We start from the raw sequence: 27,342 nt of genomic DNA on the forward strand, positions 1-27,342 counted from the left end.
GTTCTGATTGGTCGGTCAGCTTATTTCAATAACGTACGAGCCGTTTAAGCCCCGGATTAAAAAAATTATCTCAAATAATAATTATAATTTTTTTAAATTCTCACATAAAATATAATAAATAATTTAATTTTTTTAATATCAAAATAATAATAATATTAAAAAATAATATTCTAATAATATTTAATTTAATTTATTTAAAATATCTCAACCCATCTCTCAATTCAAAAGAAATTAAAAGATTAATGTGTGTGTGGGGGAGGTTTTGGTGGTGACGGCGAAGACGTAAGACGATACCATGACATATGCCTCTTGCTAAATTCATATTACGTCAATGTGGACACTACCCTTTTCTCCAATTTTGCCGACTCCATGTAATCTAATTTTATTCCCAATTCCCTGCCATTGACCAAACAACTTCTTTTTTACCCCCTAAGAAGTTTCCGTGATCATTAAGCATACCCGTTCGTGATAATTGTTGAGGTGGGCATTTCAATTTCAAAGAAAAATAAACGAAAAATAAATATTGTCAACACAAAACAAAGTGGTGGGTGTACCAAAATGAACTCCGTTGCATGGAAACTTGAGAGCTTTAAAATTACTGTTCAATGATATAACAAGAACTCAAATACAACTTTCATTTAAAAAATTATTTTTCACTTTCATTCAAAGTTATTCATGACTAAACAAAAGAAAGATTAAAGAAAGATTTGGATAGTAAGTTGAGATGAGATAAATTTGAAATACAAATTAAGTAAAATATTGTTAGAATATTATTTTTTTAATATTATTATTATTTTAAAATTTAAAAAATTTGAATTATTTATTATATTTTATATAAAAAATTAAAATAATTAAATGCGACAATATGAGATAAAAGACTTTTTGTATCCAAACGTCTCATAAATTTGTCATGTTTCATTATGATTTAGTTGCAATATAGTGGTAACTATATCATTTTCCGAAATTAATCGTAAATTGAAAAGCATGAAAATTATAGTTGTTTAATAAAATTACACATAATCTAATTAAAGAAAGATAATTTACTAAAATTCCTGATAATAAACATACTGCAACTCGGAGTGGAGAATCAATTCGGCAGTGAGCACAATACAGGGGGTGTGTGTTTCTTTATTAATTTTTTTATTACTGGGCATCTGTCACGATGCTAAAATCTCATAAAATGCATAACTATCGGAGCCAGCCAATAGTCCAACACTAGATTGGTTTTAGCCACAAGATTTAATTAATTACATTCTCCTTAGAAGAAAAGATGTGATAGAAACTTCTACTACTTACAAAAGAGAATCAAATACATATACAAGCTCATTTGAAGGGCTGTCACTCACTTAAGGGATACAAAATAGTTGATAAAAAATCAATGCCACCAAAATGCTTTATATATATGTGATAAGTTGCAACAAAGAAAAACAAAATGGGAATACTCGTGTACAATCAATCGTATACTCTTTTCCAACACAACTTCATGAAGAAACTGTAGAAGAATCATACACAAAGGAACACCAGGCTATTTTTTAAATGTTGAATCTTATCTCCATGCTTTACTCAAAATAATACATCGGCTAGCTTCATATGGAAATGAAAGATGTAAAGAACCAAAACTAGTTGAATACCTTCAGGCTTTCAGATCACTAACCGGTGCAAAATATGTAGCTGATATCACAATCACCGGATTATTATTTTTATTTATTTTTTGATAAATAAACAATTACCGGAAATTTCCTCTACCCCAACTGCACTTCAACTTGGTAGTTCCACCGCCTTTTTTTTTTTTTTAATTCTGTAGCTATTTCATTTCTGATCTGTCCTTTCCACCGGAGTTGCTCTGTACAGTGTGTGCTCCCCCATGATGGTTAAGATGGGCTGTATATCTCCTCCAAACAAGCTAATTTGCCCATCGGCCAAAAGAGTTTCATATCGCATGAAACAAAAAGGGGAAAATATGTAAAATGAAAAATGAAATCCCTGCTGAAGTAAAATGCACCTGCTAGACTTCCCGAGAAATATTTCTGACGAAACAGTTACAAGTTCCTCCCAGCCAGCAAAAAACAGGCCAAAAGCTGCTGTTAACAATCCTTTGGGCTCCAAGAGAACTCTGAAGCCATCCCACAATGACCCAAATGCCCTTACATCACACGGTGACTGACATGCAATTTTAATCGGGGCACCTAAACTGGGCTTGCCTTCTCGAATGGGACAACCATTCAGCAGAGGAGATTCAATTTCACAATATTCCGTTCAAAACTCTCTGATAATAATCATATTGCCGTGTCCGCCATGCATCTAAACTGCTGCTTATTAGGGAAAGCACCACAGAGACACATTGCTGCGAGAAAACAACAAATAACCACCATAAAAACCATAGCAGTGAAATGCTGTACAGTAGAGAAAGGTTTTGTGATTAAATCAAACCTCTTCTGTTAAACTTAAATGGAATCGTTTTCTTAGGTTCTGTATCGTCCGTGGACCACCTTTAAAGCAAGGAAAATCAGAGTCCTGAACCAAACATAAAAGTATAGCACCTTTAGTCAACCATGCAAAGCAGACACTATAATTCTTTATCCACTAACCATGTCGTTGCACAAATGACCCCACACAAATTACTAAATGAAGTGAAAGCTAGAGTTTGTTAAAAATATTTTTTTGATAAGGAAACGATTGTATTTATAAGAATAGACATAGACCAAGTAAACAAGATGGTATACAAGAGGAAACATCTATCTAGGTAGAAGAAATGGAAACGAGAAAGTCATGAAAGATGAGGCCATTAAAATCTACAGCTATGACCCATAGAAATAAAGTTCTAACAAAAGAGATCCAAGTTCCTCTAATAAGCGCTCATTGTTTTCAAATGTCCAGTCATTTCGCTCCTACCATAAGCACCACAGAATACATATATGAACCATCTTCCACACGACTGTGATTTGTGGAATACCTCCTAGATTTGTCCAATAGCCAAAAGCGCAACAATTGTGGCAGGCATAACCCAAGCTAGCTCTAATCTGCGGAACACATCATCCCATAACGCTTTAGCAATCTCACAATGCAGTAGAAGATAATCCACAGTTTTGCCACATTTCTTGCACATGCAGCACCAATCTACTATGATCACCCCACGTTTCCGCAAGTTATCTGTTGTTGTCAATATCTTACCCAGAGAAGTTGTCTAAGCAAAAAATGCTGCTTTGGGAGGTGTCTTATTACGCCAAGTCCTCCTCCATTGAAATTGATTGTTCTGCAAATGTGAAAGAGACTTATAGAAAGAGTGAACCGAAAATGTACCTTTACCTGTGGGTACCCACCACAACATGTCAGTTCCTTGCATGCTCCGTCTCAAGGAATACAAAATACAAAAAAAGTCCTCAAAGCTGCCAACTTCTCAATCTTGGAACGCCCTACTGAAGTTGATGTTCCATTGGATTTGATCTCCAGATATCACCATAAAACCAGCTACTAAAGCTTCTTTCTCACATACAAACTGGAAAATTGAAAGGAATGAGTCCTTGAGGGCATTATTTCCACACCATAAGCCGTTCCAGAATTTTATTATAGAGCCATCTCCCAACATGAGTCTAGTATGACGAGTAAAAACTCCCCAACAAACCTTCATATTTGCAGTCAATCACCGACTTCCACAAGGATTCTAGTTCCATATTATATCACCACAACCATTTCCCGAGTAAGACCCGATTGAAAATCTTCAAATTTCTAATTCTCAACCCACTAGAAGAAATTGGGGATTATACCTTATCCCACTTGACTAGATGGAATTTGCAGTCATCCCCCATGCCACTCCAAAGGTAATCATGGTGAAGTTTCTCAATACACTTGTTGGAATTGGGAAAAGAGATAAGAAATACGTTGGTAAATTAGACAAAGTACTTTTGATTAAGGTGATCTTGCCACCTTTCGACAAATACAGTCCCTTCCAACCAGGCAATCTATGTTAAATCTTCCCAATCATTGTATCACATATTGATTTAGCCCTTGAGGCAGGTCCCAACGGAAGACCAAGATAATTCATGGGAAGAGAGGAAACCTTACATCCAAGAGTGTTAGCCAGCTGTCGGATGTTGAGAACATTACCAACTGGCACCAACTTTGATTTGTCAAAGTTCACTTTCAAACCTAATGCTGCTTCAAAACAGAGTAAATGTGCCATTAGTGCCCGAATCTGGTTTTGTTCTACCTCAGAATATCAATGCATCATTTGCAAACAAATGAGAAATGATAAGAGTACCCTATTGAGGTCACCAACTGAGAATCCAGTCATAAAACCATTGTGAACCAAAGCCGATATCATTCTGCTAAGCACCTCCATAACAATGACAAAGAGTGGGGACAAAAGATTCCCTTGTCTTAGGTCTCGGGAGCTATTAAAGAAGCCAATTTTACTATCATTCACCAAAACTGAAAACTTCGCGTTGATATGCACCATTTGATCAACGAGTAGCATCTCTCCCCAAATCCACACCTCCCAAGCAAGTAAAGTAGGAACTCCCAGCTAACATGGTCGTAGGCCTTCTCCATTTAGTTTTTAGCCACATTTTTGCATTTAAAGTACCGACGCCCTCCTTGGATTCGACCACAATCCAGCAAGATAAGAAAATGATCCGAAAGGCAAGGCAACTTCTTTTGACATGTGTCTAGATAATGAGTTTCTCACTCCGATGAGACTCAATCTGTCCAATCTAGACCACGTATGGTTATTGGACCACATGAATGCTCCACCCATGAGAGGGATGTCCACCAAACACAAGTAAAAAATACACTCCGAGAATTCTACCACTCCTGGTCACAGCCTACTTTCTCCTAAATGTTCCATTGGGAACCTTATAACATTAAATTCACCACCTATGCACCATGGTAGGTCCCACCAGCTATGTACTCCAGCTATTTCTTTCCATAAAAGTCTTTTGTTGCTGTCCAAATTCAACCTGTATATACCAGCAAAAGCCCACATAAAGTTTTCTTCCACACCCTTAAAGGAACATGCCATGGTGTACTCCCTATGAATTCCTCCATTTTCTCCACCACCTTTCTATTCCACATAACTAAAACACCTCCCAAAGCCCCATCAAATGCAAGATAAGCCCAATCCACATATGTACAACTCCGTATACTTCGAACAATTTTTTTTGATAAGTCCGTATACTTCAAACAATTCTTCTTGGAATAGATTTCAACTTAGTTTCCTATAAGCATACGATGTCCGCCTTCCACTCACGAAGCAAATTTTTTATTCAAAGACACTTATTGGCCTCGTTGAGCCCTCAAACATTCCAAAAAACAATTTTGGGCTTCATAAAGAAGATGTTAGCCCCTTCTCTTTGGATCTTTCTCAGCTTGAGATGCCCTCATAATTAAGAAACCACGTTAGTCTCGTTAGCTCCCTCTTTTTATTGGAATCTGACTTCTAGAGCTAAGCATGACCAATTTCAATGGCAGTAAGCAAAGCAAAGCCATAAATTGTTCCTCAAAACCCTCGCACTCCATCCCCACACAATGTTGAATTTCCTTCACCTTATGTAGAACCCAGTCAGAAACACTAGACTCACCTGGCAACTTACAATGTAGGGGTATGGGCTCCCCATCCCTAGTAGCCCACTGCAAATCCAACGGCATCCCCATCTCCTCCTTTGCGAAGGTATTCCTGCACTCCCATTCAAAGAAGGCCTACATCGAAATTAGAATCCGGGAAGGCCCTTCAACGACTCCTTCGTCACTTCCAGTCACTGAATACAGGTCTCAGTCCACCTTCGTATTCTATAGGGCCTTTGCCGGAAGGGATACCATCGGAGAGTCAATGGCAACCACTTCGCTCCTTCTCAACGGGCGTTGTCTGGCTGTGATGCATCTGAGATCCAATGCTCGGTGGTAGGGAAATGTCCGAAGCCCTTTTAGAGACAGCTGTTGTTGACTTCCCCACCGTCACCGTCACCCTCTGGGCCACCGTTTAGGGTTCCTCAGCCTGTCACGAAACTGTCAGAGCTTTTTCTGGTGAGGTTACCAAACTCCTGCCAATAAAGGGCCCTAGATCACCACCCTCTCTGATTCTCCACAAGGGTTGGGTCCCGAGCCTTGCCTTGCCTCCATTTTTCCCCACGAGCTGAGGCCCAAAGGCGCAGTCCACTTGCTTTGCTCTTTGCCTCCTATTTAACTGCCTATATGCTATACCTCTATTGGGTCCAGCAATCTCAGAGCCTAGGCCCACTTGTCCCCTTTTGAGCTACCCATCTATTGTAGGTCTGCTAAGTCCTCTTGCCTTCGAGCCAAGTTTTTTCCTCTTCGCACCAATATCAAAAAGAAAAACACAAGGTGCAACAATATGATTCAGTGTTGCTGCAGTGTTGGAGAGCTTCTTGGAATTATGAAGGTCCTAACACTTTCTTCATGCACATGCATTTTATTTTACCTATAGAGTTAAAATAATCAAAAAGCAAAAGCTGGTACCTGCAACATCTCCACAAGAAGAATAATGCGCTCAGCATGCTTACGACATGTAAGGAAGCCTTGAATGCACAAAACCTGAATTTGAGGTGCGAAGCCCGTAAGTGAAATTTAACCTAGGCTATCTAAAGAGTTCAAAGAGTAAAAAACCAGGGGAAAAAAAGAACAAAAGCAAACCAAAAGAAAATAATCAAAGAACCTTAAAATAATCAAAGAACTCGCTTGGAACTCCCTCAGCATCAGAATCCATGACCTAGAACAATCACAACATTCCAATCACTTTACGGTTAAAATCTAAGTCTATAAAAGATCAAGATGCTAAATAAGTAACCCAACATATCTTGTTACAATTAACATAGCAAAAGAGAGAAAGAAAAAGTAAAAGAAGAAAGAATGTGAATCTCACAACATTGCTGCCATACCTCAAGAAGTTCACGGGTTAATTTGAAAGGTGCACTCTCAAAATTGACGCCACCAGGTGAATTGGAAAGCATGAAGCCAAAGTCAATATGTATGATATGACCTTCTTCATCCAATAAGAGGTTCCCATTGTGTCGATCCTTCACCTGGAAAAAATTAAACCATCTGATGAGAAGCAGGTATGAAACAAACCACAATCTGGAATATGCTATAGAAGACGCTTTACTTTGCCACACCAGATACATTTCAAAGAAGAGGATGGATACATAACTGCATAAAGCGCAAAGTCAAATAGGTTGTATATAGACGCAATTACATGCTAATTCAAATCAAATAAGTATAACTTACCCAGACATACAACCAAAAAACATAAACACGTGACAGAGATATGACATATAGCCTCATTCGAGTGACTGTACAGGGTGTTTTCTTATGTAATTGATGAAATCACAAGTCTTTGATTTCTTGGACGCTTTGGAACCTAGAAAGTAATTCATGTTCCTACTTCAGTCCAAATTTCCCCTTTGTAAGCATCATCAGGTAGTTTACCCTCCTAATGCTTTGAAAATTAAACCACATGAACTTAAAAGAGACAAGTTCAAAACTCAGAAGAGACCAACATAACAGATCCCAAATTAGTATCCTATTTATGTTGGGGTATTTTTTTTTTTTTTGGGGGGGGGGGGGGGGGGGTTGAGAAACCATACCTGCAGAAGGTAGCATACAAGGGAATATCCAGCCATACTTTCAACAAAATTTCTCTGCAGAAAGAACAAAAAAGTAAAACCAAAAAACTATATAACAAGAAAATTAAATTAATCAAGTGAAAGTACAACAGAAAAACTCATCCAAAGATAAGTGTTTCTAGAAACCCTCAATTCTCTCTTTTTGAACAAGCATAAAAAATAAAGCAAAACACCAAAAAAAAAAAAAAATGAGTGCAACCAAGTGCATTAGAGTTATAAAAAGAGGAACAAAAACTAAAACGAAGAACCAAAATATTCACCTAAGGTTTGATACGTTCAACAAGGAAATTCTAATACTGGACGGAAGCATGGAAGATTTCATCAAAACATGCAGAATAAAAGTCTCATGAAAAAATATTTTTGACAAGACCCAGTCACCCTTACAATAGAGCTATTCCTCTACTTCTCCATAACAAAGACATCATCAAGTGCCCCATTCTAAAATACTCCAACACTCCTTATATCTCCATTTCCAGCCTTCCAATAAAAACAACACTGGAAAGGAAATGCGTTTTACATATACTCAATTGAATAAACATAAATAGACATACACATACGTTTCTGCATACATATATCTCCAGTCTAAAATACTCCAACACTCCTTATATCTCCATTTCCAGCCTTCCAACAAAAACAACACTGGAAAGGAAACATGTTTTACATATACTCAATTGAATAACATAAATAGACATACACATTCGTGTCTGTATACATACTCATGCCCTAACTACTAATAAAGAGAGCCCCACAAGTGGCCTTTAAATGAAAACTCTACAAAAATTTGGGAAAAATAAAGGTAACTCCCTCAAACTGCCACCCAATTTGCAATCACCCCTTAAACTATAAATTTAGACACTTACACCCCTAAATAACCAAAATATTTCAATATACCTCTAATGTAGAAATTGACACAAATACCCTTCATCAAAAATTCAAAAAATCGAAAAAAATAAAAACACTCCTTTGTGTCGCCTTTCTTTTTAATTTAATAGGATTATATTGTCATTTAAAATTTTAAAACAAAAGTTATAAGTACATTTTAAAAACTGTTAGGCGTAGCTTGGACTTTTTACAGAAAATGGGTAAATTGAGATTTTTTGGTTGTTTTTTTTTTTTTCCGGTGTGGGCGCCGGGGGAGATTAATTGCCAAAACTGATAGTTTAGGGTGGTGATTGCAATGGCATGGTAGTTTGAAGACGTCATGTGCATTTTCCCCAAAAATATTTCTAAAACTGCCTTCAACAACTAGCTTCTTAAAAGAAATAAGTTTTTACTTATAAATTTACTTAATTATTTTTGTAATTGAAAGTTTGAAAAGAATTCAAATTCTCATAACCACTGCACTTTCTCCATCCACTTTCAACTACTCTCTCTCTCTATTGTAAATAACTACCTCTATTGAAAATAAAAATTTTAAAAAACACTTCTGAAAAATAGTGAAGGGATGGGGTGGGGACTTTGTTTAATGCAATATCAGGACCTATTTCCATCTGAGCTTTGTTTTCTCGAAAAATAAAAAATGCAATTAATAGTGTTGTATTCCCCCATGGTTTTTCTGGAAATACATGGGAATGAGTAGACTCACAAAGGATAATAGCATCTGAAAGATAGCTGCACTGATTGTAAATGTGAATTACCTGAGCAAGCTTAAAACTTGGGGAGTTTTCTTCATACTTAGCAATGAAAAACTCCTGTAAACTTGAAACGTTGGGATACCTACTTTTTATAGAATGAAGTGAAGCCTAAAACATTAAAAAAAAAACATTAATCAGGAGATAGGCAGGAGCTTAAAATGCCAATTCGATTAAAAAGCATAAGTTCACATAATATTACTGTATCTGGAATTGTTTCAATCAGAGCTGTGTATGAAGAAGTAACAAGAACTTCATAAGGCCGCAACCAGAGAGGGAGACCAGCTTCTTGGAATATATCTGGCATCAAAATCCAATTATGACAGGCTTTCACAGGAAAAAAGATATGAGAAAACCAGTTTCTTGAAATGAATGAGCATTGGCTGTATAAGACACTGGATCATATGAGTTTTTATTAATTTCCTCTCTTTGCTTACTGTGCCACTTGAGAACAGGAGAAAGGCAAGTGCAGTTTTGAGTGCATTTAGTCACAATCAAAGATGAATAGTTGCTTACAAGAAACAAGATAAAAAGGGCTTAGAAATGCCCTCAAGTAATAGTAAAATCATTCACTCACTACTGCAGATAGATATACTACATATTTTTTCATAATCTAATAATTTCATTAGAAAGCTATGGGGGTGCCATCCACGTACACAGACTAGACTCCTAAAAACTAGAAATAGTACAACCATGAACATTCAAGATAAAGAGTCAAAAGACAAAAGCCCTAAGATCCCCCATCATCCTCTCATGATCCTTGAAACTCCAAACATTTCTTTCCCTCCAAATGCACCACACCGAACATGACAATCATTTTTCATAAGGTTGCACCATGAAGATTACCGATTTGGCCTTAGCATGACCCAATGTAACCCAAACATCCTGAAAATAGAATACCATAAAACAAGAGATACCACACAACAAAGCAAAAGGTGATTGATCATTTCCTTACTCTTATTGAACAGACAACACCAGTCAATAAACTAAAACATACTGCTTCATTCATTAGAGTATTTCAGTCACCACGTTTTAGAACAATCATAAACCTGGATACATTTTCTCTTACAGTGAAAGTAACTGCTATTAATCTACAGTCTAGAAAAAAAAAATGTGAGAAGAGACGAAAAGCAGAATAGACATACATTCACTTCAGAAGAGATTCATTACATAAATAGCACATACCATGCACACATTTTGTTTATGAGTAATATAATCTCATTAGAAAAGCACAGAGGGGTGAAGGGGTGCAACCCTAGAACACGAAAAAATATATGAGATCTCCTATTAAGGAGAAAAAAATAGAACAATTCAAAAAATAAGAAAAAATGAGGTAAAAAAAGCAAACTATTATGTGCTGCAATCCATGCGTGGAGTTGAGAACAATCTTTTTCAGCTTTACTGCATCTTCAAAGGTATGTGCACTATGCTCAATCTAAATTCACCACATTTAACATAAAGGATCCAACCTCTTTCCACAATGTAATCATGTCCTTTCTTTCTTCCCTAACTCACTCAAAACTCTCACTCTCCTAGGCATTCTAACTTTTTTCCCAAACAACTTGAAGAGAAAAATCCATAAATCTCTCACTACCTCATAATGAAGAAGATAGCGAGCAATGGACTCCCCACTCTTCTTACACATACAGTACAAACCAAGCACAATGGCATTCTGCTTCCTCAAGTTATCCAACATCAATATCTTCCCCAATGATGCAGTCCACACTAGAAATGCCACTCTCAAAGGAGCATTCACTCTCCATAAACTCCGCAATGTTGCTTTTAAAACAGGATAGAGAGCGCTACAATTTTCTAGTCATTATTGAAAGCTAAATTGAAGAAAAATGATCCAATTTTCCTCTGTTTTAACACTAAATTTAATTTGATTGGAAGAAACAACATCCACCTCCATATCTAAACAGTTCATCTTATTCCTCGCTAAAGAAAAGATTGAGAAACTATAAAAGACAGATATAAAGAATGAGAACATTCTCTAAGTGAATCAACTGGACAAAGATGGTACCATGGAACAAAACAAGGAACAACATTACATTTTCTTTTATAAGTACCCAGACAAATGGGTCAGAAAATGTTTCATCATCCTATTCAAAATCCTCAATCAAACAAGACAAACTACATCAAGAGGATACTACTTGGAGATCATAATTATTCACGGTTTCACACAGCTTTTGAAGATGATAAGGAACTACATTACATGAAACAAAATCATAACAATTACAAAAGGGCACCTACCATAAAAGTGAGAGATAAGTTGCACGGCAAGATGTTCTTGCCTACAATCATCACCACTCTTCACAATAACCTAACAGAAAAGCAAGAAAATGAGAAATGTCATTAACGTCAAATGTGTTCTAAGACCTGCCACAGGACATTCAACATATGCAAATACATGCCAGCTCTACAGTAACAAAGACAATCAGACAGCACAAATCCTCAAGAATAAATGACAAGGCCAAAATACATAGCCTTACCACACAGTCAACAGTCCCCAATTCTAATCATTAATGCTAAACAAAGCAAGTATCAAACACATGAACAGGGGGCCGTCATTTTAGATACATTAGTTTAACATGGGGTAGTAGTATCATAATTGTTCCAACTAATCAAAATCCAACAGGAAACAGGATACCATCATTAAAGTTTGCAATCTCATTCACATCAACCAGGTAATAAACATGATACGTGAAGGAACTCTATGTTGATGAGCCTAAGGTTGAACCCTACAATCAGAAAGGAATTGTCAGATGGACATCTTTTTCTAGTTAATTTTTGCACAAATTCATATCTTAGGCATCCCACTCGCTGCCAAAATAGCCTACAATGTTTATCAGCTATCTAGTTCACATTGCTCAATGTAACTACAGTCATCAAAACAAAACATTGACATATATATTACTTACAGAGCGCAAATCCCAACCAGCTAAATTTCCATACACCGAATCTCTGCGTATCCTTTCTTTCTTTACCTCCCAAAGTTCACCAGATAAGGCATCACTGGCCTTGGGTGAACCACCGTTGACCTGTTGAGAAATTAGAACTCTCTCAGTATAATATTCTCCACCACCACACTAAATCAAAAGTCCACAAATTTCAATTTTCAATGAATTTTCACCCTTGATTGTGCATCTGTTGAATCTTGACCAGCGCCCTTCAGAGGGAGCCCAGGAGGTGCTTCTCCTTTTGCAGCAGCGGCCTACAGAAAGTTAAAGTCCATCAACAAAGTCTGAAAAAAAAAAATATGAATGAAAAAGGTAATCTGCAGAGAAAACCATCATTCCAGGTACTGGCCCTTCAATTTTTCCCATTCATGTTTGTTAACTTCTACTTTAGTCCAGCTATGGCAAGAAGAATAGGTTGGTCACTCACAATATAGTTCCTTTCTGTACTGCAAAAAGGCAGCCGTTTTCCAGAAACAACATACTAGCGCACAGTCATACCGCTCAATGTTTTTGTCCAATATTTGTTTTTTGATAAGTATTCAACAATTTGATTAATGAAAGCATTAGGCATAGTCTATGAACACAGGATATGTCTACAAGATATTGACTTCCACCTAATCAGGACTCGTTTAAGTCTCCATGGTGACCACATAAAATAAAAAGATCCATCTACACAACAAACCAGACTGCAATTGATGCAAATTTGGATCTTTTTAAGTCACACATGAAACTTTGGCCTATTAAGAAAGCATGTAGAGATGGTCTGAAAAAAACATATCCGAGCCTTTAGAACTTAAAAATAGGAGCCCCACACATCATCCATGAATCATCAGCGTACTGATACACCAGGCTGAATGCTTAGGGGAAGAAAAAAGAATACACAAAGGAATGCTTTGGGGGAAAAATACGTGTAGCTAAAGAGCGCCCAGACCATAATCCGTTAAAGGAATTTTCATTCTGTTTTCAAACCTATAAAATTCAGCCAAGATTTTGTACTCTTTTACTTTCCCATAAAATACACACAGGAGATTGTTTCCCATGCCTGAAAAAAAAAATACACCCAGGAATGCTTTGGGGAAAAAATACATGTAGCTAAAGAGCGCCCAGACCATAATCGTTAAAGGAATTTTCATACTGTTTTCAAACCTATAAAATTCAGCCAAGATTTTGTACTCTTTACTTTCCCATAAAATACGCACAGGAGATTGTTTCCCAAGCCTGGAAACTTTAACCACAGAACCTGAGATCCCTATCCTAATAGCCACAGAAGTCCTGGCCTTAGTCCCACAATTTTTATTAAGTGACCCTTGGTCCCACCATTTTTTTAACAATTAGGATAAAAGCAATTGGTAATCATTCATCTAGTGGCCAGGGAAGAAAATCTTAAAAAAAGGCTATACTCAACAGTGACAAATGAACTAACATAAGAGCCACTCATTGGAAGAACGGAATGGGAATAAACAAAAATCAACTAAAAGGCTAACTTTCATTTGCAATTACAAACTCACTAAAAAGTAAAAAGACAAAAAAGCAAGGAGTGCCCCAAGTACACGTTAACTGACAGACATCTTGATAAGTCGAAGTCATGCTAGAAAGATAACAACTAATGCAGCAAAGTTGGAAAGAAAGCTAGCTGCGAGGCATAAGTACCATGAACAGGGTGAAGGGCCCTTTCACCCTCCTCCCCAATAAGCTCCTCTAGCGAGGAGATTGCTACCATAAAAATGTAAGCAGTGGGGATCAATAATTTGTCCTTGTGTTAAAAACAATAATGGCAACAACAGCATCAAAACATAAATCCCCTGACAACGCACCTTTACTGCTTCTATAGCTACTGTACTTGGAACACGGCGGTGTTCCTTCCGATGTGGTGGGCCTTGATCCTCAATGTCTTCCATTCTAACCCCTGAATCTACTGTCAGAACTACCCGTACCCACTCCAAATCACAAATATGTGCTGCTCTTGACGTGTGGTTCAAACATTCGCCACCTTGATAACTCCAGGACATAACACCGCCAGAAGCTGGAGCAGACAGCAGACTACCACAATGGATGCTACTGTGCTCAATACTCTCAGTATGGCTGGGAAATTGCTTCTCCACGGAAAGATTCACATTGACAATATTCATTTTTGCCTCTGAAATGTGTGTCATTGCCTGGTCAATTGCTTGAGCAGTTGAACTTGACATTCGGTCATTACTATTACGATAAACCTCCTGGGCAGTCCACAATGGACAAGCCCAAGGAGGGGGCTTTGGCAATAATGCGTCTCCATTTGCCAGAGGAATTCCTCCTCTAGAAAGCTTTTGTGCACCGTACGCATCCTTAGTAGTGCTAAAACAAGTTTTTATAGAAAGGCAAAAAAAAAAAATGAATCAGTTGAGTCCTTTCATTTGCAGAAAACAAAAGGTTAAAATCATCTCATTTGATGGTACTTGTTTCAATTACTATAACAACTAGGAACAACCGTCCCTCATTTGAATAATGTAATTCATTAATTACCTTGGCGTTTCACTTTTCAAAACTTCGACACAGATCAGATAGGGTGCCTTTTCCCTCGAATTCAAAAGAACGGCTTCATCTTCAGGTATATGAACCACACGATACATCCCTTTTCCCATTGGGAAGCAAACTCCTAAAACAAAGAATCGGAATTATTCAAATAATAGAACGTGGCAAAATTCCCTTACCATTTAAAAACAAACTCCTAAAACATATAATCTGCATTATTCAAAGACAATGTAGCAATATCATAAAATGAATAACCCAGATAATACAAAATATATATCAACAAGGCTACACAAATTACAGGGTAAAACGGCATAAAAGCCAATTACAAGAAGTGGAAAAGGATATCCAGGGACCAGAACAACCAGTGTCTAAATAACTCCTCTTTGATATTAATTTGAATAGCATACCAAACCTAATAGATCATGAAGAAAACAAGAAACAACTCACAATTTTCTACAGGCCAAAACCTGTTGGCAAGCCTCACCTTGACAAAATTTCACATTTACATCAATGACCTCATTCAAAAGAAAACAATAGCATCATGCACTAGACCATGTTTTAGATCCCACAATTTCAAGTTAAAGCTAATATTAGTACAACCAGTCAAAATTTATCAGTCTATTACAATTAGGAGGGAGGGGAGAGAGATAAAGTGAAGAAGCAGCAGCAAAAGAGAGGGGAAAGAAAGTGAAAACAAAAACCTTCACATCAAAGGAAAGGACAAAAGAATAGTAATGCATCTTGAGAAGATGAAAGTTCACATATGACATTGGAAAACGAGGAGTTGCTCACGTCAACCAAAACACCACATATACAAAACAAAAGGTGCACATACATATTTAAATGAATTTGTAACACCCCAAGGGATGCCCAAATCACAACTTGGCCTATATTCCAAAAGGACTAGTCAATAATACAAATGAAGTCTCATTGCAAATATTATAAAGAGCAAGAACTTCTTCATGCCAACCAATGTGGGATCTCATACACCACCTACCCCTATCAGTCAGTATGGGCTATCACAATCTCTTCCCCTTAAGTTCCCGACGTCCTCATTGGGATAGTCCGTTGTAGATGGCACGGCTCGAGTCCCACATTTCTGGTTAGAATAGGCTCTAATACCATTTGTAAAACCCCAAGGGATGCCCAAGCCACATATGGGCCTATACTCTAAAAGGACTAATCAATGACACAATTGGAGCACCATTGGAACCATTATAAAGAACAATAACTTCACCTTCCCAAGCAATGTGGGATCCCATACACCACCCACCTTTATCAGTTAGTATGGGGTACCAAAACTTTTCTCTTTCTGTTAAATAGCATTGAGGAGTTGAATAGAAATATCCAGCCAGAAAAATCAACCTGAGAAAGCTATTCTCCTTGCAGAAACATTATCTGTCAATCTGGAGAAGGCCAATTGTTACATTCCACAAACATAATGTAAACTTCTGCATGTTCTTCTATAAGAATAAACAAACCTCCTGGTAATACCCCTTTCAGAAATCCTTAGACTTGTTTCCAAATGCACATTCCGAACATTTTTGAGAAATATAATGGAGAAAAAATATAAGATATACAGAACACATTTTTCATAAGGTCGTATTCTAATTTTCAAAAGTTGAAGTTCTTGCAATCTTCACATTACAAAAACACACCTTCAGAAACATACTGCAGTGTTCCAGAAAAACCTAAGCAACGTGTTGAAGCATTACAAAATAATAATAATAATAAATAAATAAATAATCGAAAGCACTGTGCCCAAGATGAGCATTCATCTACTTAAGTCCACAATGATTAAAGAAGTACCTCCATTATTTTGAGCCTGAGCCACATGCAAATTGATCTCTGCGAGAGACTGGAAACATATGAATGACAAACACAACAAATGCATCAGGAAAAAACTCAAGCAACATATGTCTAAGTATATATGTATCATAGAGCGCTATCATAAACTAAGCTGGAGAAAGCATAAAAAGATAATAATAAACCTCACAAAGAGCACTTTTGCGATCTTCAACTGGAAATACATCAACCAAGCCATATGATGTTTCACATAATGACTGCACGAAGTCCAATGACTCATGATATGCCCCTTTTCGAAACTGGGATGCAGTGTCATTTGGAAGTGGGGGCTTTGCATTTGACTTTTCACTCCGTTGCTTTGGTGAACCAGGATACTTCTGCCAAATAAAGAGCATGGTGAATTAGCATAGAAAATATGAGACATTTGCATGTTAACAGATGTTCAATATACATTTTCCTTTTTTCATCTCATCTTTTAAAGAATAGTGGATCTACTGTGGCATGGTCATATCTTGGATCAACCTATGGTTCTTTCTACATACTAAATCAGAGAAGATGTCACTATATCAAAAACCTCATCATTTTTTATGTATCAATTAAATTCAAGGGAAAGAAACTAATTTGTAAATATAATTGGTGAAACATCTCAGATTTAGTCCATTGAATAATAGGGCACAGCAGAACAAGTGGATTGAGGGGGTTGCTATAGAGAGCAAGCTAACAGACAAACATCATGCAGGGGATGATAATTCAAGTGGAATCCTAAAACAGACCTTACTTAGATGCTTACTGCATTGCTATTGATATTCTATATACACATATTAGAGAACCTGTTCATTAATTGTTCAGGATATGTTTGAGGGAAACTCCTTGCCGAGGGCTTGTGCGCCCTCAGTATTAATCGGGACGCTGTTCCGGACACCCGGTGCCAATAAAAAAAATTGTTCAGGATATGTACAGGCAAGCCAAAACCAACTCCTGACAAGTGAATGGATTGTCCTCTAGATTCAGCAATCTATTTATTGAACTCAAATCTCCAAGTCTAGCAATACCATTTCATTCAGGCAAAGTGGCTTTTATTAGAACTCGAAATAAGGTGTGCAAATCGGAAAGGTAGTTTGTGGGTCTAAAGAGTATATTACCTTATTCCATAGACCATATCCTTTTCTAGAAATACCTACAACTTACTTTTTTCACTTGCTACCATCCCCATTACATTCACATAGTTATCTTTTTTTGTTTTGATAAATTACATTCCCATAGTTTTTTTCTCAATGTAGTGGATTTTGTATCAAAATCCATACTACGTTATGAAATGCACAACTTTTCTTGTAGACAAACTAAAAAAACTCCCCCATAACATCAACTCTTCCAACTCAGCCACTCCACTTGGATGCATTCCCATATTTACTTTTGATGATAAGTGGAAGCATTCTCATATTTCAAGTTGCAAATCTAAGACATGTCCTTTGAGAGTCAATGTGCCTATGCCAAAAACACCAATTATCTACAAGCAACGGTGCTTCTATGGCAAATGGAAGGCTAAGAGCTAAAAACTGCAATTTTCACAACAAAACACAGCTACAAGTGATGCAAACAACAAGAAACTCCTTGAAAAGAAAACTTATTTTTTCAAAAAAGAATAAGACAAACTTTATTGATAATAAATTTTTTTTTTTAAAAAAAAAGAGCATAGGCATTATCATGGTACACAGGGAGTATACTACGAATATGCCTATTAAGAGAGGGGGAAGAGGTAAAAAAACTCCTAGTTTCTTTACATTAGGGAGTTTTTGGTTCAGTTTTTTTTTTTAATATAAGTAAACAATTGTATTAATGAGAATAGGCATAGCCTAAGTACACAAGGGGTATACAAAAAGTAATACCTATTTAGGAGGAAGAAATAGAAACAAGAAAGGCATGAAAGTCTAGGCCATCGAAATCTACAGCTTCAGCCCATAGAAATAAAGTTTTAACAAATAGTAATCTAATCTCCTCCAATGAGCGCTCCTGTTTTCAAAAGTCAGATCATTTCATTCATTCTGTAGGCATCATAAAATACAAATAGGAACCATCTTCCGCACAGCTATGATTTGTGGAAGACCGCCCAGGTTCGTCCAACTAGCTAAAAGCTCAACCACGATAGCAAGCATAACCTAGGCTAGCTCTAACCATCTGACGATGTCATCCCATAATGCTCTAGCAATCTCACAATGCAATGAAAGATGATCAATAGTCTCACCACTTTTTTTGCACATACAACACTAGTCCACTATAATCACCCTGCATTTCTATAAATTATCCATCGTCAAAGTCTTACCCAAAGAAGTTGTCCACACAAAAAAATACCGCCTTGGGAGGCACCCTATTTCTCCAAATCCTTCTCCATGGAAAGTGATTGTTCTGCGAATGTGTGAGGGACTTATGGATGTATGAGGGACTTATACAAGGAACGAACAGAAAATGTACCTTTTCTAGCTGGTACCCACCACAAACTGTCAGTTCCTTGAATACTCGGCTTCATGGAGTACAAGAGTCTAAAAAAATCCAAAAAGCTACCAACTTCCCAATCGTGGGCCGCCTTAATAAAACTCACATTCCATTGGACAAAGCCACTAGACATCTCCATGAGGTCAGCCATTGATGCTTCTTTCTCACATGTAATCCTGAAAAGTGTAGGGAATGTGCCCTCAAGGGCTTTATCTACAGACCATAAGTCATACCAGAATTTTATTCTAGATCCGTCTCCCGTCACAATTTTAGTGTGGTGAGCAAAAACTCCCTAACCTTGTCTGATGTGCTTCCAGACTCCCACTCCATAAACCTCACGTACCTCCCTAGTGCTCCACTCCCCCCTACAAACCTCCATACTTGAAGTCGTCAATAACCAACTCCCACAAAGCTTCCCTTTCCATATTATACCACCACAATCATTTCCTAAGAAGAGCCCGATTCTCAGATTTCTGCCCACTAGAAGAGATTGGAGAGTATACCGTAACCCACTTGACCAAATGGAATTTGAATTCATCCCCCAACCCATTTCAAAGGAAATCACAATAGAGTTTCTCAATTCGGATTGCCAAACTTGCCGGAATTGGGAACAAAGATAAGAAATAAGTTGGTAAATTGGTCAGAGTGCTCTTGATTAGGGTGACCCTACCACCTTTCGATAAATACAATCTATTTCAACCTGCCAATCTATGTTCAATCTTCTCAATTACTTCATCCCATATAGATTTAGCCATGGAAGCGGCCCCAAAAGAAGGCCAAGGTATTTCGTGGGAAAATAGGAGACCTTACATCCAAGGGTGTTAGCCAGCAACCGGATGTTGAGAATGTTACCAACTGGAACCAACTCTGACTTGGATAAGTTCACTTTCAAACCGAACACATCTTCGAAGCAAAGTAGAAGTGCCCGTAACGCCTGAATCTGGTTTTGTTCTGCCTCACAAAATATCAAAGTATCATCTGCAAACAACAAATGAGAAGTGTTAAGAGTATCCTGATTGGTGTAACCAACCGAAAATCCAGCCACAAAGCCACTGTTAACCATGGCAAAGACCATTCTACTAAACACCTCCATGACAAAGACATAAAAAAGTGGGGACAAAGGACCCCCTGCCTTAGACTTTGAGGGCTGTCAAAAAAGCCAACTGCATTGCAATTCACCAAAATTGAGAACCACGTCGTCGATATGCAACACCTAATCCAAGAGCACCCTCTCCTCAAATCCACACCTCTCAAGCAAGTATAGTAGGAAGTCCCAATTAACGTGATCATAAGCCTTCTTCATATCCAACTTGCATAAGATACCCAGATCACCAGATTTTAATCTATTGTCTAGTATCTAGACATCTATTGGCCATGAGTACTAAGTCCAATCTTTGTCTTCCCCTTACAAATGCGTTTTGGGGTTTCGTAATGATCCGCCCCAAAACCTCCCCTAGGCGGTTTGCAAGCACCTTGGAAATAATCTTATACACCCCATTTACAAAACTGATGGGCCGATAGTCCTTAACATCCAAAGACCCAATCTTCTTGGGAATAAGTGCAATAAAAGTGGCATTGAAGCTTTTTTCAAATTTTCCAACATAGAAGAATTCCTAGAACACCTTCATTAAGTTCTCCTTCACTACATCCCAACATAATTGGAAGAAGCCCATAGAAAATCTGTCTAGACCAAGTGTTTTGTCTTTGACCATCTTCCTCACCACTCCACGAACCTCTATCTCCTCAAAGGGCCTCTCCAACCAAGAAACATTCTGCCGCTCAATGGTCTCAAAGGCTAACCCATCAAGCTTTGGCCTCCACACCACATGCTCAGTAAGTAGATGTTTGATAAAACATGCTCTCCATCTATGTTCAACATGCTCTTTAATCACAGAAACCTCTGTGCAAACAGCTCCATCTATGTTCAACATCTCAATGGTATTAGTTCTCCTATGGGAGTTGGCCACTAATGGAAAAACTTTGTACTTCAATCTCCTTTCAACTACAATGCTCGAGATTTTTGCCGCCATGAAATCTCCTCCAATAAGGTAACCCTCTCTAATTCTGAAACTAACTGTGTCTTCCGAGATAGTTTCTCCATAGAAAAAGCCCGACCCTCCTCTGCCCTCTCTACCACATGCAGCTCCTCTAATAGGGACTTCTTGCGGTTGCCTATATCTCCAAAAGATAGAGCATTCCATAGCTTGAAGTCTTTTTTTAAAGCTTTCAATTTACCAGTAAAAAATGAAACTAGGGGTGCCATGGATCTGATAGGAGGACCATCATTGCCTGACCCTTTCCACAAAACCTTTTGTTTTAACCACATATTCTCAAATTTTAAGTACCTACTCCTTCCTCGAATACCTCCACATATTCTAGAATTTATTTAAGCTTTATTGAAGCATGGGTGGTCTACCAATCCAGATTTTGCTGGAGTGGGCTGAGCCAAATACCAAAGAGAGTTATATATAAGCAAAAGTTTATATTAATAAGAATAGGCATAGCCCAAATACAAAGGGAGTACACAAGAGGTAACACCTAGTTAAGAGGAAGAAATAAAAACAAGAAAATCAGGAAAATTTAGACCATTGAAATCAACAGCTTTAGGCCATACAAATAAAGTATAACAAATAACAATCTAATATCCTCCAGTGAGTGCTCCCTACCTTCAAAATTCCAACCATTCCTTCCATATGCACCATAATTTTTTTTCTTTTTTTGATAAGTAAACCATATGCACCATAAAATACAAATAGGAACCCTCTTCCACATAGCTGTGAATTGTGGAATACCACCAATATTTGTCCAGCTGGCCAGAAGCTCGACCACAGTAGAGGCATAACGCAGGCTAGTTCTAATCTTCTAAAGACATCATTCGTAACGCCTGGCAACCTCACAATGGAGTAGCAGATGCTCCACAGTCTCACCATTCTTTCTGCACATACAGCACCAGTCAACAACAATGACCCAACATTTCCATAAGTTGTCCATAGTCAAGATCTTGCCCAAAGAAGTCGTCCAAGCAAAAAATACCGCCTTTAAAGGCACCTTATTTCTCCAAATGCTTTTGCAAGGAAAATGATAGCTCTACGGGTTTGTAAGGGTCTTATAGTAGGAACGAATAGAAAATATACCTTTCCTAGCAGGTACCCACCACATCTTATCAGTTCCTTGAGCCCTCAACCTCATGGCGTACAAGAGGCTGAAAAAAATAATATTTTTGTCTGGAAAGGGCTCTGCCAAAGACCCATGAGATTTAAATTTTCATAAGTTTTAATGACTTCTCCCAATTTTTTCTAGCTTCCTACTTGGTCTAAAATTTATTTTTTAACAGGTTACTTGGTCTAATTTTTTTTTTTAATTACTTCGCTTTATTATTTAGGAGTCTTTGTTTTTGTAGGAAATAATTGATTAGTAACCATATAAAAATCTTTTATCATTTGGTCGAAATTCAGAGAATACTTGAATATAAGTTTCAGCAGCCTACTTACAAAAAACTATTTCAGCAACCCTTTTAAGCGTTGGATCCCTAGAGTGATTGTTTAAGAAGAAGCCTAGATGATTCCCTAGACTATATTCTTTTTCTTTTAACCTTTTGTTTCAACAACCAGTGCTAGAAAATCCTACAACCTTGAATCCTAATTTTAGTAGCTCTAAAGCCACCAAGATCAATGGAGTTTCTCTATTGTGACAAACATGGCTTCCAAAAGGGGAGGGGAGGGGAGGGGTTTAAATTTCACTTGGTGAAATGAGCCACAATATGCTCTCCCATTAAAGGAGAAGGATTGGGTATTTGGAACTTAAAATCTTTCGACAAAGCCTTGCTTGGCAAATGGTTATGGAGATATCACTATGACTGGGGAGGCCTTGGGGAGAATCATCATTGAATTGAAACATGGGGAACCATGGGTAGAATGGTGTTCTAATGAGGTGAGTGGGTCTTATGGAGTGAGGTTGTGGAAGGATATAAGAAGAGGTTGGGATATATATGCAAGAAATACCTGCTTTAAAATGGGTAATGGATCCAAGGTCAAGTTTTGGCACGATGTATGGTACGGCGATAGGGCATTCAAGGAAACTTATCCACACGTTTATAGTTTATCAAGAATGAAAGAAGCCTCGATTACTGACCTCATTCATCTCCAATGATATTCCCCAAGGAAATGTTACATTCCTTAGAGATGCACAAAATTGGAAAATTGATATTTTTTTGGCATTCTTTGACATTGTGTATTCCACCCATTTGTCGGGGGGAGTGGAAGACAAGATTTTTTGGTGCCCTCTAAAAAAGGGATATTCACAGTCCGCTCTTTCTACCAAGCCATGTCCACGCACAACACAAATCAATTCCCATGAAAGAGCATTTGGATGACAAAGACATCTCTAAAGGTAGCATTTTTTGTATGGACGGCTTCTTTGCGGAAGCTACTCACTCTAGACAACTTGAGGAAACGTCAAATCATAGTAATGGATTGGTGTTGTATGTGTAAGAAGAGCGGAGAGTCCACTAACCATCTACTACTTCATTGTGAGATTCCCATGACTTTATGGAATGAAGTCTTTGATTGGTTGGGACTAGCTTGGGTGATGCCGAAGGGTAAATGACCTCCTTGCTTCTTGGATAGTTCGAGGCAACTCTCAGATTGCATCAATATGTAAGATGGTCCCAATATGCTTACGATGGTACATTTGGCAAGAGAGAAATGAAAGAAGTTTTGAAGATCAAGAGAGGTCAATGGATGAGCTTATAAACTTATTTTTCAATACTTCACTCCTTTGGTCGATTATAATTGATTTTCATGTCATGACCTTTCATGAATTCCTTGTATCACTAAACTAGCATGCTTAGGCATTGCTCTTGTATATGTTTCGTATACATGGGCACTTGCCCACTTTTTTTATCAATAAAAACTTGTTTGCAGATAAAAAAAAGCCACCGAGATCAAATTTTTTTCCATACCTACTTAATCCCAATCATTGTTTTATTAAACCCAGACCAGGATTCCATCAAGAAACCTAACTATATTGCTGAATTCCTGAAGATACTGCATTAGATATGGTTTTAAAGTGCATTGGAGCTTTTTGTCCTGCATCGATGTAGCTACCAAATGGAGTCATCCAAAAAATTAAAGCATGTTCAAATACTCTAGTAAATGGGATCATAAAGGCTCGTAAACACTAAAAGCAATAGAGGAAGTATAATTTCAGAATTCTTCATGAATTAAAGACTTTGATATCAACGCACATTTTGTATTAAGAATGTTAGCAATCAAATGTTAAGATGACATTTTAGAAGTATAGAATCTTATAAAACTTGAATGGAAAACATGTATTATCTTCCAATTTCAATATAATTTCAGACGAATAGCATTCTGAAAATGTGCAATGCAGTTATGGGAAAATGTGCAAGCCATGGACCTAAGCGTGGTCCATCGTAGTATGTTATGATAAGTTTGTTATTCTCCCTTTTACATGCATCATGATACACACCTATCAAAAATACATGCATCATGATATGTTTATATTTAGATTACAATAAGCTGTGTCATTATGTGTTCTACACACATCATGGTAAGAAAGGTAAGAGACAAGTTATGAAAGAAGCTTGAAGAATCGCCATAAGAGATGCATGGTACTAATGCAATTATGGGAAAATGTACAAGCCATGGACCTAAGCATAGTCCACCATAGTATGTTATGATAAGTTGTTTCCCTTGTGGCAACAAGCAGTGCAACCAGTGCACATCCTTGCTGCGGGGGTTAAGGTGTGCTAGCCATTAAAGAAAGGGAAAGACAAGTTTAATGAGTACATGTTACATATTTATGTTAGTATATGTATTAAGTACGCAGGCTTTCAAAAAAGCCCTATGTTTTTAAAATGTCCAGGTAAAGAATATAGTGTTGACGAGCTAACGGCAAGGCATAGATCATGTGTCAAGGGATTTTCAGGCTTAGTTAATAAGTGTTTTTTCACTAAAATATCAGTTTTAAATTTTCTTGCTATGAGATTATATTTTTTGTTATGTTTTTCTTTGGAAATTTATTTTCGATAAATTGGGTATATTTAATATTTTGGGTCTCTTTACCGGTAATAGTTACGAAAGCATGTAACACTCCTAACCTACGGGAAGGGGGTGTTACATAAGGTCATGCTTTCATATTAACATATAAAACATAGAGAGTAAACCAATTCTAAACAAACCTCTTTGTGCTTCTTTGAACCAAACAGCTCTGAGTCTTCCACTGAACGGTCACGATCCCTAAACAATTTACGGAAAAAACTCTCAGTTCCCGGACTACTTTCAAGCAAGCTACCACCATTGTTGTTTTCATTAGCAACGGTAATTTTGGAATCTTCGGGGTGCACACGAAACACTCTGCGTAACAATGAAAAGTCAGAAGCCTCTTCTTCCTCACAATTGGTGCACCCCTCATCAGTTTTATCATTTGCATCTTTCTTGTCCTCAAACTTATCTTTGAAGAATTTCCGGAAGAACCCCTCCTTTTCATCATCTTCTACAGATTTGGAACTTTTCTCTCCAAAGTTAACAATATCTTCATTTTTCTTGTCATCAGATTTATCTCTAAATAATTTCCGAAAGAACCCCTCTTTTTCATCATCTTCAACAGATTTGGAACATTTTGCTTCAGAGTCGATAATATCTTCATCTTCCTTCCTTTCATTCCCATCCTTCTTGTTGTCAAACTTTTCTTTGAAAAGCTTACGAAAGAAACCTTCTTTTTCATCATCTTCCACTAATTTATCCTCAGACCCACTCTTGCTATCACGAAATAACCTCTTAAAAAGACTCTCTGAGCTTGCCGTCAATTCCTCATCCTCACCTCGACTGTCCCTCAAAAGCCTCTTAAAGAACCCATCCTTTTCAGAATCATCATCATCTTTCTCCATTGACTTCCTGAAAAGAAACATATCTCGAACCTTTGAACCTGCCTCATCATCACCTCTATTGTCCCTCAAAAGCCTCTTAAAGAACCCATCCTTCTCCGAGCCATCATCATCTTTCTCTGTTGACTTCCTAAATAGCAACTTTGGACTTGGAATAAATTTCTTTAAGATGCTGTTCTCCTCAGAAGGTAACTGGCTAACATCCTGCTGCAAATTGTTTGCTGGAGAAGGCGAGAATGACAAAGACTTCTGGAATGGCGGTGAAGATGTAAGTGACAACAGCCGCTGTTTTGATGATAGTAGCTTATTAAAAACCAGGTTCTTGCTACCAGGGGTCGACGGCACAGTTTGAGGCTGTTTCAAAGGAAGCCACTCACCCATCAAAGTCGCTGCAATTTGGCACTTCTCTTGAATCCTGTTAATCCCTTCATTATCATCTGAATCCTCAATCTCAGCCATTAGAAACCAATGCACCTTCAGAGCTATCTTCAGCGATTTTGAGCACATATCAATGACAAACTTATCCAAAGAAGGGCTCGGCTTGTGCACCATCATGTAACAAATCTGAAACAAATAGCTCTCAATACCCGGTAAGGGTAGAGTGTACATTCGATTACAGAGGTAGTCCCGTACCCCAGAGTGATCATGCTTGTACAAATAGCTGACGGCGATCCACTCACAGAAGAACGCAGAGTCGAAGAAACGAATGAGCCACCCATTCTCACCGGTATCACTCGCCCGGTTGATCCGCGAGGTGATCTCGCGAGGCAACTCATCCGATTGCCCTCGAGTCAGTCCAAGAAGCCGCACCATATCTTAATCTTCCATCAGATATCCTAACCACCTCAATCCCCGAATCCTAATTACCTTACAGCCAAATAAACACTCGTCAGAACCAACTCATGAAATCTAGCATTTCACTGCTCCACTATAAACCCTTGAAATTTCTTAAACCTTCGGGGAAACCCTAATCCCCCACCAATATTAATACACAACTCCACAGTGATGCAATCCAAACGTCCGCTGTCAAGCCCTTGATATATTCACAGTTCCTGACCAGAGAACCAAAATTCCAAAGCAGAAATAACGAGGATATGAATATTCTGGCCGTTTCTCGGAAAAACAAAGAGGAAGAGACGATTTATATTGCGGAAATGATCTGGAATTTTTAAGGAGAATATGCGAGAAAATTTGGACTCGAAGAAAGTGAGAGGGATCGAATTGTGCTTACGCAGAGTGAACGGGATCAGATTCTGCAAGTATAATACGAGAAGAGATGCGAATGCAAAAATGGATCTTCCTCGTTGCAAAAGACGTCGCTCCGCAGCTCCTCTGGTAGCGGTGGTGGCGGTCGTCGACGTCTTTGTTGTTGGAGAGAGAGAGAGAAGAAAGTGAGGTAATAT

General features: G+C 37.8%; 1 protein-coding gene across 3 annotated transcripts; it reads right to left on the bottom strand.

Moving 5' to 3' along the window:
- Positions 1–1,704: 1,704 nt before the first annotated feature.
- LOC121248719 (phosphatidylinositol 4-kinase beta 1-like) lies at positions 1,705–27,342 on the bottom strand. Of its 3 annotated transcripts, XM_041147263.1 has the most exons (16): positions 25,235–27,341; positions 16,728–16,919; positions 16,546–16,594; positions 14,728–14,860; positions 14,040–14,559; positions 12,399–12,479; positions 12,187–12,306; positions 11,519–11,588; positions 9,468–9,565; positions 9,272–9,376; positions 7,596–7,649; positions 6,891–7,034; positions 6,668–6,721; positions 6,472–6,546; positions 2,431–2,514; positions 1,705–2,344 (listed from the first exon to the last, which is right to left on the bottom strand). In XM_041147263.1, the coding sequence occupies exons 1-16, from the start codon at positions 26,750–26,752 to the stop codon at positions 2,243–2,245; spliced, it is 3,399 nt and encodes a 1,132-aa protein (XP_041003197.1). In that variant the 5' UTR covers positions 26,753–27,341; the 3' UTR covers positions 1,705–2,242. The 3 variants fall into 3 exon arrangements, with proteins under 3 accessions (XP_041003197.1, XP_041003198.1, XP_041003199.1); XM_041147264.1 differs by lacking the exon at positions 7,596–7,649 and having other exon boundaries at positions 25,235–27,342; XM_041147265.1 differs by lacking the exons at positions 1,705–2,344; positions 2,431–2,514; positions 6,472–6,546; ... (3 more) ...; positions 9,272–9,376; positions 9,468–9,565 and adding an exon at positions 9,573–10,150 and having other exon boundaries at positions 25,235–27,342.

Source organism: Juglans microcarpa x Juglans regia, chromosome 2D, assembly GCF_004785595.1.
Source record: "Juglans microcarpa x Juglans regia isolate MS1-56 chromosome 2D, Jm3101_v1.0, whole genome shotgun sequence".
Taxonomy (NCBI): domain Eukaryota; kingdom Viridiplantae; phylum Streptophyta; class Magnoliopsida; order Fagales; family Juglandaceae; genus Juglans; species Juglans microcarpa x Juglans regia.

Excerpts from the sequence above, each read along its gene's own strand:
- LOC121248719 (XM_041147263.1), bottom strand. The coding sequence starts at position 26,752 with ATGGTGCGGCTTCTTGGACTGACTCGAGGGCAATCGGATGAGTTGCCT. Across the intron at positions 11,589-12,186 it reads CTGGTTGGGATTTGCGCTCT|GTTATTGTGAAGAGTGGTGA; the intron begins GTAAGTAATATA and ends CTTTTCTGTTAG. Across the intron at positions 7,035-7,595 it reads TTGTATGCTACCTTCTGCAG|GTGAAGGATCGACACAATGG; the intron begins GTATGGTTTCTC and ends AATTTTTTCCAG.